Source organism: Acanthochromis polyacanthus, chromosome 4, assembly GCF_021347895.1.
Source record: "Acanthochromis polyacanthus isolate Apoly-LR-REF ecotype Palm Island chromosome 4, KAUST_Apoly_ChrSc, whole genome shotgun sequence".
Taxonomy (NCBI): Eukaryota; Metazoa; Chordata; class Actinopteri; family Pomacentridae; genus Acanthochromis; species Acanthochromis polyacanthus.
In genome coordinates this window covers 40,828,394-40,847,964 of record NC_067116.1, presented here as the reverse complement: position 1 = coordinate 40,847,964, position 19,571 = coordinate 40,828,394, and the positions used below count along the sequence as shown (strand labels likewise).

The 19,571-nt window shown below is 41.0% G+C and overlaps 1 protein-coding gene across 1 annotated transcript; it reads right to left on the bottom strand.

Moving 5' to 3' along the window:
• Window positions 1-2,637: 2,637 nt before the first annotated feature.
• Window positions 2,638-9,758, bottom strand: LOC110969796 (diencephalon/mesencephalon homeobox protein 1-B-like). Its single transcript, XM_022219960.2, has 5 exons — window positions 9,530-9,758; window positions 7,446-7,612; window positions 6,893-7,071; window positions 5,661-6,147; window positions 2,638-4,359 (listed from the first exon to the last, which is right to left on the bottom strand). Exons 2-5 carry the CDS (start codon window positions 7,597-7,599, stop codon window positions 3,941-3,943), a joined length of 1,239 nt encoding a protein of 412 aa, XP_022075652.2. The 5' UTR covers window positions 7,600-7,612; window positions 9,530-9,758; the 3' UTR covers window positions 2,638-3,940.
• Window positions 9,759-19,571: the final 9,813 nt, after the last annotated feature.

Below are 19,571 nucleotides of genomic sequence, written 5' to 3'. Positions count from 1 at the left end.
GTTAGACTGTCTCTCATATTGACTGTATTTAAAGATGGACGAAACCTGCTTGACATGACCCATAAGTTTCCTGAAGAGCACGTTTGAAGCACAGCGAGGCCGTTTTGGCGGTATCTGATTCTGCCCAACTTCTGACTGATAGAAAAGTGAGCACAAGTGAAACTCAGCTGAGATATACAAACCTCTCTGGACCATAGATTCTCTTACTACCTATCATCTACACGTCACTCAAAGCAGCCACGCCTTAAATTTTGCATGACTTCAACCCTCAATGCAATTCAAATGGGTGAGTTATATAAAAAATTGCCAACCTTATAGCCATCACTTTAGGGCAAATGAGCGACAGAGACCAAATTTATTTTTGCATCGGGCTGTAAAAATATTTATTTTTGCTGTGAAGTTGGATATTTTAACATGGGAGTCTATGGGGACTGACTCGCTTTTTGAGCTGCCTCAAGTGGCCATTTGTTGAATTGCAGTTTTGGGCACTTGTACTTTATTTTTCAGCTACTTTGCTTGCTGCTCAGTCTATTAGTCCTTCTGGACTTCACCAGCTATCACAGGAGTATAGTTTCATTTTTATCATTTATTCTCTACACCAGGTGAGCTCTGTAGTTTTTAGTGAATACTATGCAAGAAGAAGCAAATTTTGTAGGGGACTGATTTCATCTGTGGAGTAATAAATATCCAGTGCTTTGTCCTAAAGAGTGTTTGCAACTGCAGCATAAAGTACAGTGCCTCAGAAGGATTGTGGAACATAGTGAGTTGGGAAATGCATTTTTAATAATTTCTCCAAAGATGAATAATTGACTGTATTGTATCTCAAGAACACAAATTAATTGCTACAGAGAGCCACTGCCAGAGCGTACAAGTGTACATAAGACACATATCTAAATTGTGAAAGAGGCCTTAGACAGGCAGAGCTTATACAAACAGCTTCTTTCCTTCCCACCTGCTGCTGCTGCTGTCGTCCCCTGGGGGACACCAAACCGCTGTCCCTGTCCGCTAGCATCAGTGTATTTGGATTTGGATGTAAAACTTCCAAAAAAACCCCTCAAAAACACGGTCACCCCCAACCCACGTCCCAAAAGCCCCCTTTTTTTCTCATCCCCGCGACCTACCCCTCCCTCCAAATCAGCGCCGTCCCCCTCAGACCTCCCAACACAAAGCCCTCAGAGCAAACCCGGCACAGAAATCATAGCGCACCATTCAATCATTGTTTTTTCCCCTCTCTCACCCCTTTTATGGTCCCACTAAAGGTTTTAGCCGGGCAGAGAAGGAGGGCTGTCACTGAGGAAACCTTAGCCCATTGATGAAGTGACAGGAGCTGCCAGAATATGATCCTAATCCTGTTTCCAGCATTCTTTTAGCCTGCTGGCATCGCAATTCCTCCACACATTCTCTGAGCTGTCAACTAGGAAAATCCCTCTAATAGCGCATTGCCCAGATACACATCAAAGAGCTCCTGGAAACCTTCAGCGGCTTAGCTGCCATAGACACACTCTCACACTAACACAAACACACCGTTCCCATTAACTTACACCCGTACGATCTCTACCAACACACAAAACCCAGATGTTCATGACCACATATTTAAAGATCATGCCTGAAAATAACCCAAAGGTGTTGCTGAGAATAATCTCCCCCAAAATAATTTTTTATGAGCTGCAACCTCCCCCGTTTAACACCACCCACCCCTCTCACCTCCCTTTTCTCCACTGAGAAAGCGATATAATCTTTACGGTCATGGAGGGAGGAAGCAGGACAGAGCAGGAATAAACAGGTGTCTGAACTTTGCTGACTCCAGAAACCCTTTCAGGCCCATTTTATCTCATTCTATTCTTACTTAATCCATCGATATCCCAACCAAAGGTAATCTTCTTATGGCGAAGTATTCTGTTATGGTGCAGCCAAACCTCGACTGACAGGGCGGAGGGGGGAAGAGGGGAGCGGGTGGGTGGATGGTGGATTGGAGGCTCTTTAGAGTCTGACACTGTGCTTCAGTCACTTCATTTAGGATTAGTTCTTCTGCATCGGGTGAACAAGTGGCAGGTTCTCCCCTATGTGGTGTGTAAACCTCACTGTTGAGGATGGAGGACCCCCTGTGTCTAAATTATTTACGGATCCTCAAGGTGTCTTTAGTATTAAACCCAAATTAAATTTTCACCATGAAGAGTTGAAGGTGATGTGTGTGGAAACTGTTTTTTTTTTAGAGGTTCAGTTTCATATCATGTGAGCTGGATTTAGCACAATCTAAAAAGCTAATCTTATGCCTGTTTTGCTGCTAACTTCACCTCATCGGAAAGACTTTGGAAAATTTTTTTGGACACTTTACAAGTTGTCTGTGTGAATGCAGGTTTTTATTTTAGCTAAATGTGTTCAGTCCTTATGCTGGATTGTCTTTTTGACAGGCAAAAGTGAAAATATTCTAAAATCTATGAAAAAGTCTGCCATTTCTGAAGACATTCTTCTTTTTCACTCATTCTTTGTACCTTCTGCGTAGTTTTTCCTCTGGTGTGATGATTTTTCAACTCCCTTTTTATTAATTATGTTCCTGTTTGGTTTGGAAAATGGTAATGTAAGTCCACCCTAACACTTTTACGCTCTACTTCATCCAACGACACTGTAAACACAAGGCATTCTTATGTGTGGTTTATTCCCTTGCATTAAACAGATAAATTACTCACATTTAAAACAATTGAGAAATACATGTCTTGGTTCTGTACAGTGATATAATACATAGAGAACTGGCCTGTGCGTTCTTTTTTCTGCTGAAGCCACAGGCTCACAAAAAGCTCAATCTGGCACCCGAGTTAACAAAAACATATGTCGGCTGGGGCTCGTATTTATTTGTCAATGTGCCTAATTTGCAGATTCTCTCCTTATTTTGTTCCTGTTGTTAGGTCCTTTGCATTAAAGCCACATTCAGAAAAAAAAAATGAACGTTTTCTTTTCAATCCTTTGCACAAAAGGAGACATGAAGTTAACTCTTTATCCAGGCAGATGGAGGCGAACACTGAGGGATATTTACAATGCTCAGTGGATTCTAGCAGGCTGTAATTTTAAACAAGGAGAGTCATCTGTCGTCTGCAAAGAAAAGTACTGTTGGCTTAGGGATTATATCAACCGATCTGAGCTTCATTTCTGACATCAGATCCTAAATCAACAGCTGAGTTGTGCGGCTGTAAGCCATGCTTCACAGGAGTGCATGCATGCATAGTTCAAGGGTTCTTGTGGGATTATAGGATACTTTAATATCTCATATATGTCCTGGAATGACACTTTCTCTGCTGAATTCACAGAAGAGACTGAAATGATGGTGAGCAACAAGCATTAGAAGAGCTGGCTGATGCTGTTGACCAAGTGGAGTCAAATACAAGCAAGTCCAACAGGGAAGCAGTACTGTTCAGTCACAACTGCAGTCCAAGTGGAGTTTTTTTTTGTTGTTGATTAAGTCCATTAAGTTCTTGTCATAATCTTATTTTGTGTTAAGTCCATCCAGCTGAGATGTTCTTCATGTTTTGGTTTGCTTCCAGCAGTGAGCTGCACGTTCATGTGAGGTGATGGAGAACACGTGAGCCGCAAGCTGAGGTACGTGTCTGCTCTGAAGCACGTTTTCTGGTACTCATGCCTTTAAATCTGTTTCATTTTGTGCTTTTTATTGTTCTGCTCTGGTTTTGAAATCGGATTTGCTTGATTGAAACTCCAAACAAAACATTCTGAGCAATTCAATTAATTATAAGAGCACAAATTTCAAATGTGGACAAATTATCAAATTGGAGGTATTTCTGATAACTTTTTCGGTGTGCGTCAGATTTCTGGATGGTTGCACAAAGTTGTTGTGCAGGTTTTAGTGGACCAAAGTCTCCTCCTGTAGACGGAGGCCGTGATTCGTAGCTCCATCTCTGCCTTAGAGGCCCGGTACGTAAAATGAGCAACTTCAGTTGGGGAGCGTGTCCAATCCCAGCGAGGCTGCATGCTGCTTGGCCCTCAGACGGAGGTTTTCGATGCTGGTGGTCTTGCTGTTGAGGCTCCCCGGCAGGCTGCCTGGTGCCGCCTGCAGCAGCGGAGTGTTCCAGACCTGCTGGGCCTGCGACAGCGTCTGGTAGTAGGACTGGCAGGGCAGCGAGCCCAGCGGGGAAGACATGTTGACGTTCATGCCCAGGTAGGGCAGCGAGGACGGCGTGCTCATGTCAAAGGACGGGTAGTGCACCAGGTTGTTGGTGGCGGCCATGTGCTGCCGAAACTGCTCCTGCAGCCGGAAGAGGCTGAGAGGGGACGAGGCGTACGAATTACTCTGAGCCAAACCACTGGTGACGCTGCTGGAGGACGGCAAAGCTGGAGAGCTGAGGGGGGAATCTGACAGACGGAAAGAGAGGATTTAGTACACTGTAAAACATCATAGAGGAATTTAGTCAAATCAGCTCATCTTTTCTAGTTTACTTAATATAAATACATTGTTCATTCCTAGATAATTGAACTTAAAACATGCATTTCTTTTATTTTCAGACCACTTCAGCATATAAAAACTGGAATTCTTTTAACTAGTTCTCTCAATTCATTAAGTTTATAAGAGTATAAGAAAATACACTGTAAAAAGGTGTTTTGAGCTGTAGTTAAAGTATTGTTTCAATTCAACTTCACTTATCTTTCTGCTTTGATGAGGGCAGTTTACTTTAGTGGATTCTATCAGCTTGAAATTACAGCTTGTACCTTTAAACTGGCATTGTAAAATGAGCAAAGTGCAAAAATTAGATGTACTGCTGCTTCATCATTGTGTATCATTACGTTTTCACTGCATGTAGTAGAACTACAGCTTCAAAAAAGAATGAAAGAATGGGACACCTAATGAGAAAATCATGTTTTGCATTTTTTATTTGGGTAGGAAAAAAAAAGGAACTTTACGCTGAAAAAGTGAGTTGCAACAATGCTAATTTCAGAGGAATATGAGGACTTGAGTAGATCTAACTTAAACCAATGGCATTAATGTTTCTTATCAACTTAATTTGGATTAACTTAATTTATTTGTGTTATCAAAAGAAGCAATGCATTTGAGTTGATCCAACAATTATCTTTTTTTCAGTGCAGTATGTGAGCGAACTTCGCAGGATGTATTGGTGCAGAGTTAAGACTCTTGTTTTTTGTAGATTACGGAAACACAATGGAAATTTGGCGTTTGCTGTTGCTGAATTGAATATTAGTTGTTTCTTTCCATTATAATCAAAGCAGTTCTAACAACAACAAAGGTTAGAAATGAATAGTTTGTATTGACTGGTCGAAAATACCAAAAATGTTCTCAATGTATGGAGAAAAAACATCTTGAAATACATGTAAAAGGAACTCAACTCTGTCTGCAACTATTCTCTATGTTGCTATAGTTGATTTGACTTAGTATCTTAAGTTGTTTTCTCAAGTTCAGCTAGTTTTACACTTTTGTAATTCATAAATTAACTGATTATTCAACATTTTTAGGCTGCAGGGGAGCGAACCTGAATGAAGTTAAAATGATTTACAGTGTATTTTTGGCCACATGTGGATCTGCCTGCTGTGGATTTTTTTGTCCATCAATTTTGCAAAAATATCTTGTGATTACATTCTAAAATGCAGCATAAAATTAGAGACTATAGGAGAATAAAGTGGCTGTTTTTTTTTTTTTTTACCTGGCATGGGGCTCAGCCGTTTGCAGGACGGGGAGCTGCCTCCTGCCGGTGCTCCTCCCTCCCCCTCCGTCTCCTCCCTGAGCTTCACCCTCGCCTCCCCCCTCATCTCGTCCTCCTCCCTGTCAGCGTTATCTTCGGCTGCTGACTCGCTGTCCGACGGCTCAGGGGAGGTGACGTTCACCTCCACGCTCATCTCGCCGGGCTGAGGCCGTGATGCTGCTGCTGCTGCTGCTGCTGCTGCTGCTGCTGCTGCTGCTGCCAGCCTCTCTGGCTCTGAGTGACAGGATGAAGAGGAGGACGGAGGAGGAGGAGTTCGGGACTCCGGTACCAGGGTGGTGGAGGTGGAGGTGTTGGTGCTGAGGTCAGTCTTTGAATCCTCTGTGGAGCCTTCAGCAGCTCCGGATGCTTCTTTCTGTTTCTGGAGCTGCTCCTTCTGCAGGCTGCGCTGCTTCTTGCGAAACTTGGCCCGACGGTTCTTAAACCAAACCTGGCAGAAGAAAAAACAGATTAATGCTCAGATAGAAGACGTTTTTATCACTTGATGATACAAGAACCAAGATGAGATAAGAGAAGTCTTTGTTTGTCACATAGTGGGGAAATTAGCACTTTCAAAGCAGCAAATAAATAAAATAAACTAAAACATACATGAACAGTGTTATTTCTAAAACTGGTACTTGTGCATATTTTGGTTTATTTTTATACTGATATTATTTGCATGATGCTGTAACAATGCAAGATTAATCAGGCTCTGATCTTATCTCATCTTGTCTTATCTTCCCACAACATTGGGTAACATTTCCTGCAAGTTCTAATATCTTTTAAGAAGACAACATGTTAGAAGAACATTTTAAGGATATTTATCATTTCAAATAATGTTCATATAAGGTTAAAAATGAACTAAGACAGAATGTTTTCATATTCAGAGGATGTTGTCAGATTATAGTAACAAAAGAAAAACAATCCAACATTCAAAGGATGTTTTGCAGGCCTCAAAAGACAGAATTTGTTTTCCTGTAATCAGATATATTAACAAAGGTAGAATATTTTTGCCTGCAATATTCTGAGAATGTTCTGAGGATGTTAAACCTTCCCACGACGTTACACCTTCATGCTGCATTTAAGAGGAACAATCCAAACCTTTGTGCTGAAAACATCACCAGAACTTTCTCTAAATGTTTCTAGAAAGAAACTAAATCCGAGCAGGGAAACTGAGGCTCTTTATTTTCTTTTACCTGCACTCGGGCTTCAGGCAGGTTGGTGCACATGGCCAGGCGTTCTCGCATCACCACGTCGGGGTAGTGGGTCTTCTGGAAGGTCTTCTCCAGAGCCTCCAGCTGCTGGGCCGTGAAGGCCGTCCGACTGCGCCGCTGCTTTCGGTGCTGGGAGCCATAACGGGCCTCAAGGATAATGTCTTGAAATGTGCAGCCGTTGAGAAACAAGAAACACGACCAGTTTAACTTAAGGCGCAGGTCAAAGGTCAGCGGGAGAATTCAGTAATCCATAAATTCCAAACTATCAGCACCACCTGGAATAAGGGCCCAAGTCATTTTTTGGCAAAAGTTATCGTTTTGAATTAATCATTTCCTCGTGAGATCATATGGCCGAGGTCACAGTTCAAAGTGGTGTGGTTCAGTTTTTTGTGTTTTCTGAAAAAATGGCTGAGGCCTAGATTTTAAGAGGGTGTTGAAATTCATTTTTACACAGTTTGATCGTGCATCTGTTGCAGCACAGGAAGGATAAAGTGCAGTGAAGAGTTTAGAAGCAAAATGAGCAACTGATTCTTACCAGCCAGTCTCTCTGCCAGGGTGAGGGCATGAACTGAAGGCCTGTAGTCCGGGGCGTGCTGCGCCTGCTGCGCCGCCTGCTGGTGGAGGTTGTACATGGCGCTCAGGGAGTTCATGGCGTGCAGAGAGTAACCGTTCACCCCGTAGTGCTGCATGACCTGCGGCTGTCTGCACACAGGACGGGCTGCTGTCAGAGTCAGGCCTTCTTCCACTAAACAAACCAACCTGTTTTCTATTTGTAGAGCTTTTTAAAAACGCTAAAGCTTTAATACAGGCTTCATTTTTTATTGTTTATAGTGTCTGGACACATTGAAATGGCAACAGGTGAAATGCAAGCATCAGAGGAAAATAAATGCTTCTGGGAAGCAACTTGTAACGATTTCGAAAAGCTCAAGAAAATATACGAATTTTGAAGTGCGTTAGGCATTTAATTAAAACTAAAAACTAAAAGGAAATAAAAGAAAAAAACGAGGCTTTTCCCCTAATTGTGAATTAAACTGTCAAAAATGAGCAAAACATGTCTTGTTTTTAAACTGTAAATATAAAAAATTCAATAGAATAAAAAACTAGAATTTGATGAAAACTGTAATGAAGCAGTAACAGTTTTATAACTTATAGTGTAGCACTTTGAAGTTTTACAGGTTTGGTTTCAGTCTTCAGAAAATGAAACTGATCCAAAAAAATTCTTAAAAGAGTTCAGCAATTTAAAAAAAATGCAATATCTTTATCTGTTTATTGTTTGAAGAAAATAATCATATATTTACCACAATGCAACAATATATTATTGAATAAATAATATGTTGTTGCATTGCTTTTGCCCCCCTTTTGCATTCTGGCATTATTTTCTGGCCTTTTGTTGTTATTTTAACGTTCAAATTCGTGCTTTTAATTTGTAGCTCAATTGTGATATTCTCTTCCTGCATAATCATTTTTATTGTTATATGAATAATAATAACTATATTAATAAATTAATCATTAGGCAGGTAAAAAGTAATGATATGAAAGACAAAAAACAAATATTCCATTAAAATTAATTCTCACTATTTTTATTTAATCGTCTACATTTAAATTTAATTTCCATCACTTTTAATTTCACAGTTTATTATTATTATTATTACTATTTAGTTTCTTGGCTGTGGAGGTTAAACGCAGTCAGACCTCCGGAGGCAGAAGGTGACGAGAAAACATTTACTTTGCTGCCTGGGACTTGGAGTTGCGAGGTTTGCTGCTTGGTTTGGGGGGAAGCTGCCCTTTTTATTTCAATCTGCGGCGGGTCTCAGGTCAGCTGGAGACGCCCGGAGGCTTGACGGAGACGTGTGACAGGTCTGCGGTGAAATATGCAGCGGATCCCCAGTTGGGCTCCAGTTTAATGTGGCTGCAAATAGCTTCGAACTATACGAGGCTGTTCATTTATCAGCAGGCCTGACGCGTCAAAGGTGGCCACCGTGCGCGCGTGTGTGAAGAAAACCAATGCAAATATAATTATTTTTTCATGCTACTATTTATTTTCATTACTACTTTTAATATGGAATCCTTTAACTCTTTTTCTTCTTTTAAAAATCAGTTTAAAAATTCGACATAAAATGCTCCTTTTTTTCCCGGGACAATGCCATGACGCCTCGGGCTGTGATTTAAGCCTAATTATGCTAATTGCCGTGGATTTATGAGTTCTACAGCGTTTACTAAAGACTGCCTTGGGGCCGGAGCTCTGTATGCGCCGCGTCACGTCACCAAGACACAGAAAATTAACGGGAATAATTAACCTGAGCTCAATTAACAACGTGCGTAAAGTTGGAGACAAACAACCGAGAAATCGCTTATAAAATGCACATTAAATCCCCCAAAAGCCTGTCAGCGCCAGAAGAGATGTGATCTTGGAAATTTTAACACTTTTAATTAGTTAACTTTAAACATTTTTTGATTTTATTTCACCTTTAGAACCATTTTTTTTTCCAACTTTGAAAGTCGAAAAAGCGCAATAAAGGCAAACACACCAATCAGAAATGTGCAAAAAAATCTATTTGCTCTTTTAAAAACACTTCGTAGATCACAAATGTATATCAGAATCTCCTCCAAACTTCTTACCTTCCCTCCTCTGTGTGATCAGAAGCCAAATATCTCCTCTAATATTCGCCTTTTTTTCCCTCAAATCTTCTGCTCCAAAATCCGCAGACGGTTGTTCATGTTTTTCTTTCAGATAGTTTCACTTCATTGGTGTTTCTCGTTATCCTGAGAGTATTCCGTGTGTCGGTGCGCTCCGGCTCGCCTCTGTCTGGTTGTGTGGAGGACGCCGAGCTGCCATCTCTCGGCCTTTAAAGCGCACCGGGTGGGGTCACCGGGACGCACCGACGCTCCGTCTCTGTGCCAATCACGGCGCTTTTCCTTCCTTCCCCTCCACTCCTCCCTCCTCCTCCTCCTCCTCCTCCTCCTCCTCCTCCTCCTCCTCCTCCAGACTAACCACTAAATGGATAAACGCTGCGTCCGAGCTGGCCAGATCATATTTTATACATTAAAAAATTAACATGCATGACAGCCATTATTTTAATCATCTTATTCAGCTCATCATTCATATTTTTAACCACTAAAATTGTGATAATATCTGTTATTTATTTAATTAAGGACCTTAATACACATGATCTGAACACTTTAAAACTGCTTTTACGCACAACTCGACATAAAATAAATAGAAAATATTAACAATTGTGGTGAAGCTGGAGCTGAATTTAGTTTTTATGTTTATGCAGGGTGAACTTCAGTAGTATGTGCTGCTAAATAAGACTTCAAGTCATTTTTCTAAGAGACATTGCATTTACTTTTGTCCTCAAAATTTCCTTTAATTACTTTTAACTTTATTAGTTTCAAGTTGCTGCAACCAGGCAATAAAATCAAGCCAATAAACTGCTTATAAACACTTAAAACATGATTTGTTTGCTACTGGGTGGTGCTTTTTGGATTGATTTCAGGTTCAAACAGTATTAATTACAATAAATCTGAGAGTAAATATTTGCTTGAGCAAAGCAAACTCATTAAAATGCTTGATTTCAGCCACAGAAAGAGAGAAATAAAAAGCTTCATCACATTGGCCTTAATTAAATCATATGCAAATGTAAGCAGTGGCCTCTTCCTGCTCTCTTGCAGTGACTTGAGCACGGCGACTTTCGGGTTAATTCCTGCGCTTTAATTTTATTTTCCTGCTGCCTCGGTGCGTCTTTTTCGGTGGGAAATGCAGCTGAGATGGAGGGATGCGGGCTGGGCTGCGCTGCCTCCAGCAGCTCCGCGGCCCCGAGGGATTTAGGTTAGGATTGGGGTAGACAAGACGCCATTTCACCCTCCAAAAAATGTCTTAAAATGACTGCTGGTAAGAGGATTAAAACAATAATGCCCCTCTCTTCTTCTTCAAGGTTTTTAGAAAAGATTTCTTCTTCCGAGGAAAAACCGTTTAGGCTGGAATTAAGGGCAGCGAAAGTAGCCTTTTAATGTAAAGCTTGCATATTTTGTTGAATTTTCTCCGAGACCGAGAGGGAAGCAGAGGGAGGTGGAGGGGGTTCAAATCCTAAATTTGATCTTTGGTCACATTCATTCCCAGAACTTTAGACTCCTGAATAAAAACTGTGTGTGAAAGGAAAATGTGCTGCTTTAATTTATGGAGCTGCACTGCTTCATTTCATCCTGGAAAATGCACAAGCAACCGAATTACATGAACGTTTTGCAGCAACAAGTGGCTATCAACATTTAGCCTGTTTTTATTACCCAAAAAGTTAATAAAAATACAAAAGAATTCTTCATTTTTATTTATCCGAGCTAATGTTTTCTTCTCTTTTGTGCCAGTGTAGCTGCAGAGCATATTGGGCCCAGAGGAAAAGAAGGGGGAAAAAATCGGATTAACTTGTGAACCGATGGAAATAAGAACTTAAACTGGAGGTAAATCTGTCCAGTGTCTCTTTGTGGGAACCGTTTCTAAAGCAATTAAAGCGAGAAGGAATTCCTCTCAGCTGCTCTTCCTCAAATCAGCTTTTATTCGGGGCGTAATGCGGGCTAATGTCCAGCACGACCGAGCCGAGGCTTTAATGTCGGTGTCAGGAGGCCTGCTGTCAGAGTGATATTGAAGCAGAGAGCTGCAGGACGCACTGGACAGCAAACCCACAGGAATGCACAGCTGTTTTTGAATTTATAGAATAGAATTTAGACAAATTATGCACATTAGAATAAAGCTTTGTCAGGATTCTTTAAAAAAATGCACTAAATGGTTCTTATTTAAAACAAAAAACTAAGTCACACCACCAGGTTTCCTACTCTTACACAAATATGAGTAGTTAAGAACAGTGCAGAAAAGGTTATGCAGTGAAAAACTGCATTAAAACACGTGTGTAATATTTATAATGCAGAAAAAGTCCAGATCTGCTCATATGAACTGGGATAAGCAACGTTGAATATAGAAAATAGAACGAGAAGGCATGTGGAAAAGGAAATATGCGATGTTTTTGTGCAAAGGTAAAGATGTGTAAAATATTCTGGCCAGGTGGTTCTTCAAGCATCTTGGAGAACTTATTTCTTCAGTGTCTCTTCATGTAAATCCTCCATGATGTTTAGATCAGTTTACTTTTGGGTCCAAACCATCTGTTGCAGGACTTCTTGTGGATGAAGATTCAGGATTCTGGCGGCATGTTTGGAGTTTATTTCCTGCTGCAGAATGTGGACAAAACTGAAAGTCAACTAAAAGTGCAGAGAACCTTTGCATCATGAAGTATGAATAGCTGCATTTTCAGGTTAAATTCTTATACAAAGTTTCTAATTCGTCTTGCAGAATTCATCAACAGACATAATTCTGTTCTATTCTGTTTGCTATTTGTTTTAAAGTTATTGAATCCATTCTACATCTGTTTTTTTTAACAGTTTCCTGTATTTCCTACAATTGGACATGAGTTCATAGCAGAGCTGAATTTTGTCTGCACCATATATACTGCAAATGCTTTTTACACAGTCTTCATCTTCTATGCAGAAACTTTTTGCACTGTTTTTTCATACCTCAGTGATAAATGTGCTAAATGTGTCTGAGGAACTGTATTTTCTTTCAATAAGTTAATGGCAGCAGCAGGTAGAGACACGGAGACTTAAGAATCCCATTGCTTTGCTAACTTTTTATTGCTGCATATGACAATAAATCCTTTGAATCATTCTCATTTTAAGCCACATTTCATTACAGAGAAGTTAATGCATGCAAAAATAAATCAATTTGTGCATATTTCAGGAACTTCTTTTTGAAATTCTGCCTTTAAAAGGAGCAGAAATGTGTAAATGTGAAAATATGACGTTTATATCAGCAAAGGTTTAAAGTCTATTATTATGTTGCGGGACTTTAATCTCGGTTTTGAATGTGATTCTTCACTTGAACTGCAAATATCAATTATTTTCATCATCAATTAATTGAATTCTTATTATGTTATTGTTGTTAGTATGTATATTTATTAATCTGTGGTCTATAAAATGTCTGAAAATAGTGAAAAACTGCCTCTAGCTCATAGTGATGTTACCACACATCTCAGTTTTTCTAACAATCAGTTCACAGTGACACAAAAGTATATCATTTTGATTAAACTCTTGGTTAATCACAGCAGTTCTTGTGACTTCAAAAGAAGCAAACGGTGGTTCCAGATGTTCCATTCTGCAGAGCTGTGTCGGTGGTTGTGAGGCCTGATCATGATGATTATCCTGAGGCAGGCCTCAGTTTACTCATCTTTATTTACCACTTTCCACATCCCTCTTCTCATCCTGATCACCCTCCGGATCTTCAGCATCGCTCGCTCCAGGCTAACTTTCTAAACCCCAAATTCATCTCAGATTTCCGTGGATTTCGTCGGCACACTCATTGTTCTCTGCACTCTGGCTGCATTCAGGCTTTATCATGTTAAAGCCTCTCCTCAGATCTGAGTTATCGTCTTTGCTCTCAATCATCCTCCCGCTTCAAAACTTCATCCCTGCATCAGGACTTTGGCAGCCAGAATCAACGCTCAACCGAGGAAGCTGCAGCAATTTATAAATCATCTTCAGTTTTTAATCAGGTTTATAACGCATGAACGTTTGTAATTTTGCTCCTCCAATGGCTCCCTGTATCTGCGAGTGGCGTTTTACATCAACTCCAGGAAAAAGTTGATGCCTTCAGCCTTCAGAGCCCATTAACTTTTATCATTAGGTTTCCTTTAACTTCATGAATACATTAGGTTTCAAACCGGCTGCTCCGGCCGGCACATGCTCTTAGTCAAGGTTAGCTTGTGCTCATTTGGGTGAAATTAATCATTTTGATGTATGGTTTAGAATTGACTGCTTCCATGGGACTTGTGTGACTGGAGTAACAAAGCAACTTGCCATTAGCAATCCTCTGGCTGTGTCTTAGCTCAGTGCTCACCTTTAACACTGTCCTCATATGTGTTGGACACCTCATTCAAATGGACGAATCTCCAACTCTGGAGCATTTTTTTACTCATATATCACTTAGCTTCGTGTCAGAGGACAGGATTACCCAAACTCTGTTCAAATGTTCAATGGCTCCTATCATATTCACACCATTACCTTGTATTTTATGTATTTAAAGTCAGACGTAAACCACAATCTGTGTGACAAAAGGAGAAGTTACAGATTTATAAATCAGATTTCCAGGTTCCTTACTTTTCATAGTGCACTAAACTCTTCAGAGACTTGAAAGTATAATTTCAGACTGCTAAACAACAACAATTATCTTTTCATTGCAGCAAATCAGTTAAAAAAATCACTCAGAAAATCTTAGAAGACTCATTCTGTCACCTGAACAGCCAGTTTCTCTTCTTGCATTCAGGACAGAGGGATGAAATTATATGTAGGGGGAAAAAAATATCCACAAAAAATGTAGAACTTATTTGCTATGACTCAGTTGAATCAGTAACCACATATCAAAGCAGGGACATTTTTAGTTTAGATTTTACCTGACATTTTACACATCTTTTCACTTTTTATCCTTTATTCTAGTGCTTTTCCTCTGTGTTTTTATCTGCATTGCTGTAATATCAGTGTTTGGGTTACAAAGGCTGTCAGTCAGAATTAGAAATGAGGTTTATGGTTTCACAAAAAAAGATATTCAAAGTGAATACAGTAAGTAAACCATTTAAAATAAGGCGTGCTCTTCATTTTAGCCTACACAATATGATACAAACACAAAACTTATATAGCTGCATTGATAAAGTTGCTGAGTTGAACATTTTAGCAAACAGTTGCTTATTTAGATATGGAGCAACATAAGTTTTCATTAAAAACTGTTCTTTTTACCTCCGTTTTGGTCTCCTCCAAGTCCAAAAGGAGAAGTCTGCCTCTTTAGATCCTAAATGCTCGAATACATAATAAAAGTTTGCTGCTAATGTTGTTAGATGCTGTTTGGTGCCGAACAGGAAGCACATACCGGGTTTCTAGTGACTGTTTGTTTCAGCCACTTGGGGCCTGCATTATAAGCTGTCAGCACACACTGACATGTTAATATTACCTTTACAAAACTGCACTGAATACGTTAGCAAACAGTTGCCTATTTAGATATATAGCAACACAATTTTCCACTTGAAGTTTTTTTTAGCTCCATTTTGGTCTCTACCACTGCTAAAGAAAGAAATCTGCTGCTATTAGCTGCTAAATGCTCCACTAAGCTCAAAAGATGGTTACGAACACTGTCAGTCTTCTCTTTGGTGCTGAACCGGGAGCATATAGCGGGTTTATCAGACCTACAAACAATCCGTTTTCACATCACACACAGTCATTAAATTGATCCAAAGTATAATATTGGAGACAGTTTTACAAGAGTGCTCCACTGGCTTCCGGTGTCCAGTACAAGGTCCTGTTGTTTGTGTTTATGGCCATAAACGGGCGTACCCCTGCCTACATCTCAGAGCTCCTGGCAATTTACCAACCTGCCAGGACTCTACGCTCTTCTGGCCACACCTCCTTGGTTGTCCCCAAGGCAAGATATAAAAAGTATGGTGACCGCTCTTTTGCCGTTCTTGGCCCTAAGCTTTGGAACTCTCTTCCATCGCACTTACAGTCTGTTTCTGAATTAAATGTTTTTAAATGTCGTCTGAAAACGCACTTGTTCCGTGTAGCATTTGACGCTTAGCTTCTTTTAGAACTGCATGTTTCTTAAAATGCTTTTACTGATTTATTTTATTTTACTCTGTTTAGAGCCTTGTGCTCCTTTTGGCTCTTGGAAAGCGCTTTATAAATAAAATTTGATTGATTGATTGATTGATTGAAGAGTATTGTGCACATTAAGCTCAATAGACAGTCAAACCCGATGCCAACGTTAGCAGCTAATAGCTTCAAGTTTCTAGTTTTAAGTCAAGATGAGCACCAAGCTAATAACCAAGGATTCCATTTTCATTGATGTACATTAATCAAATGTCTTTCTTACACCCAACATCTGTGAAGAGACTTTCATGTGTAAAATCAGCAGAGTTCCCCTTTAAATATGTATTTAAAACTTTCCACACGTTGGTAGAAAACAGTGAGGAGTGCAGAGATTTTAATCACTGGAATAGAGACACAGTTATTCTCCACATGTGAGGCTGACCACAAGTTGTTCGCTCCATTGTTTGTCCTTGTATGATCGTGTCAATGAAGCGCACCATGCAGCAGCCAGGGCCGCTCCCTCTGAACGGTTTCTCTGGCAGACTTGACATATCGAGGTTGGCAGGTTTGTTTCCTCCCTCTTTCTCAGAGCCGGTCTTTGGTTGTGCCCCTCAGGCTGCGGCCCAGCACAAGGGTTCCTATTGTCAGGGCCTAATCCAGGGGCTACACAGCTTTAGCAACATGGTGGGATAAAAGCCCATCAAACCACTGCTTTATGGGGGCAAATCTTTCCTAATCCCTCGCTTTATCTAAACAAAAGGAGAGAAACAAGAGGATAGAAAGAAATTGTGCAGACACAGGGCAAGACCGGGAGCTAAGATGCAAAGAAGTAGTTTCACTGGAGAAGCTAACCATTTTTGACAGGCTTTCACTAAAGGACTGACAAAAAACGGACACCAGGATTCCAAAAAGGGCTGTACAGGGTCCTTTTTTCTTTTTCTAAAGTTAAGCTTTAAGATCCTTGGAGGGATATGTCGAAATTAGCGAGATTAAATTCAAAAACCTGAACTATTAAGAGCACTTGGCAGGAGGCACCTGTCAGTTCGGGATGCTCTAAAAAAAATTGTCCTGGGTTTACTCGGTTGATGTAAACAAGCGACGACTGTGTGATCTCGAACCTATTCTTTGCTCCTTTTCTCCGACTGGGAAAAAAGGGAGTATGGGAATTTCTCTATCCTGCCTCACACACTGCTTAGTAATGTGCTCCATCGCGCCGATTGAGTGACCTCGACCTGAGTTCAAACCACGAAGCATTTACTTATTTTCAAGGAAGCTCATGTCACTTTTTCATTTAATGTTTGCTGATTCTTCAAAAGACACTAGATGACAGCAAAAACTTTTTATTCTAAGTCAGGTTCTGAGGTTCCTTTGAACAGACCACCTTTGTAAATCAGGAGAACTCACATGTTCTGTGTGTTCATGTATATGTATATGTATATATATATATATGTGTGTGTGTGTGTGTGTGTGTGTGTGTGTGCGTGCGTGTCAGACACAAATCCCCTGACCCCATTTCATGTCTGCTGCCAGTTCCAATTTCTATCTTTGCTCTGTGGCAACTCGCTTTCGAATCCCAAGTGTCGTATCTGCAAATGACTCTGTGAGTTAGAGGCTCCATTTTCTGCCATAGCCCAGATGCTCCACAAGAGGACCATTTGGAGCCCGGCGGTCAGAAAGCCGAGCAGAGATTGAGAGCAAGCCGTTTCTGGCTCTATGTACATAAACCACCACAGCCGGGGGGTTCTTGGTGCCTCGCTCGGCCTCTCAGGTATACGAACAGAAACACGGTGACATACATAATTCACCGGCTGACAGTAAATTCACTGCCCTCATCCACACACACACAACAAAGTTCAGGCTTTTGTAATGTAATGCACACCACAAACTAATCTGACTCTCTTGCATCATATTCTTTGTTTATCTGACTGCACGCCCCCTGCTGGCCTGCGTTGATGCCTCTCGAATGGGGTAATTAAGAGATAATAGGCTGGGGATGTTCATCGGGGACTGAGTGATTAGTGATTCATTACATGAGCTTAGAATGAGGAGGGAAGTGGCTGGTCTTGGGTGGGTGGGTGGCATGGGTGGGAATGCTGGAACAGCCTGACAAATTGCCAGTGGATTTATCCAGAGTAATTAACTATCACCCAGGGAAGGAGCTGGGACTGAGGATATCAGTAACCTGCAGTCGAGTCCCACAGTCATCACACAGACTCTGGTTTTCTTTGCAAAAAATCACTCACAAGCACCTCTCGAGCTCATAAATGACTATACTGTATCTTGCTGCAGCTATTTCCCCTTTCCTTTAGTAGTCCAACTCCTACAAAAGTTTCAGCTATTGCTTTAGGTATCAGTGTTACACTTATTGATTGGATATTTTCCATTTGAGATGAGTGCATGCAAAGAAAAAACAATGCCTTTATAACCCATTGGGGATTCTACTAGTGAAGAAATCGATCTCATAAAGAAGTGCATGACCAATACCAGAACCAAATACTGTATTTACAGTTTTATTTTACATTGAAAAAATTTTGTCTTGCATCAGCAGAGCCTCTTGCAGAGCGAATGTGTAACTCCGCCTATTTGAAACTGTATGATGGTGCCTATGAAATGTATTCACCCCAGCTACTAAATACGACACATCCTCGCCAACACACCATCCCATCATGAAGCATGGTGGAGGCATCATCATGTTGAGGGGATGCTTTTTGGCAGCAGCCCTGGAAAGCTTGTAAAGGTAGAGGGTAAAATAAACGCGGCAAAGTATACAGAAATGATCAAGCACAACCTGATGTGAGAGAACTGTGACTTGGAAGACAATTTGTTTTCCTGCCAGACAATGCCCCGGATTGCACAACCACAGCTACACAGAAATGTTTTAAAGACAATGTGGTGCATGCCCTTGAGTTTCCAAGTCAGAGCCCAGACCTCAATCCAAACGAGAATTCACTATCCCAGGTGCATGTCTAGGGATTTTTGGTGGAATGTTCCTTTAAGGTGGATGTGTGAGGACCTTGTAGGTGGAATACTTCCTGAAACCAGCCTTTTAGGTCAACATTCAAAGATTTAAGGTGGAATATTCCTTTAAACCAACTTAAATTTCATGTTTTGATCATTATCAAGAGAGAAACCTCAATCCAGACTGCTCATAATGACATTTGAGATTTATGCTGTTGTTATTTGTTTAGCAGCGCCCAATTTAAGGCCGAGAGGTCCGGTTGCCCAAATGACATTTTTTGGGCCACCAACATACGTCAATTTAGACATTTTTAGGAGCCAAAATCAACTTTTAGTGGCCAAAAAAATTAATCCTACTTTTTTTCTCCAGTTCCTCCTCCACGTCAACTCATTAGCTGGAGCCGCCGAGCTATCACTGGTCGCTGGGCAAAGTGTGCCTTAAAACCCCCAACGGCTGTGAAAAGTCACCCACGAATGAGCAGCGCATTGTCCGGAGCTGCTAGCGGGCGACTGGGACGTTGACAGCCAGAACAGGTGCGGTTTGTCCCGGGCAGATGAGCGACAAGGAGCAGCAGGTGTTAGCCGAGCAGCTAGCGGGGGATAGCTAGCTAGCCAGCCGGGGAGTCTGAGCAGTCTGTGACCGGGGAGAGCAGCCGGCGGACCCGCCGAGTTAAAAATGACAGCTCCGGTGGCTTGGTGCTTTCCGTTCCGTCCAGGTGGCTGCTTGGTGTTATCAGGAACATCTGAGCAGCTCAGTGTCTTCCTGCTTTATGTCTGCAGTCAAACATTTCTTCTGCTTCTCTTCACTGAATCTTCACTGGTTTGGTTCCGTTGCTTTAGTTTGTTCTTTAACTTTAGCTGCACTTTCACCAGGTTCTGATTGATCTTTTTTTTGTATTAAAATAGCTGCAGGGTTAGGGTTAGTAACATCCATGGAGTGACCAGAAGTTAGCCGACCTAGCGGAAGTGCTAATGAGGTCTGCTCTGGTGCGGACTATTACTGTTACACAAGTAGCTTTGAAAATAAATC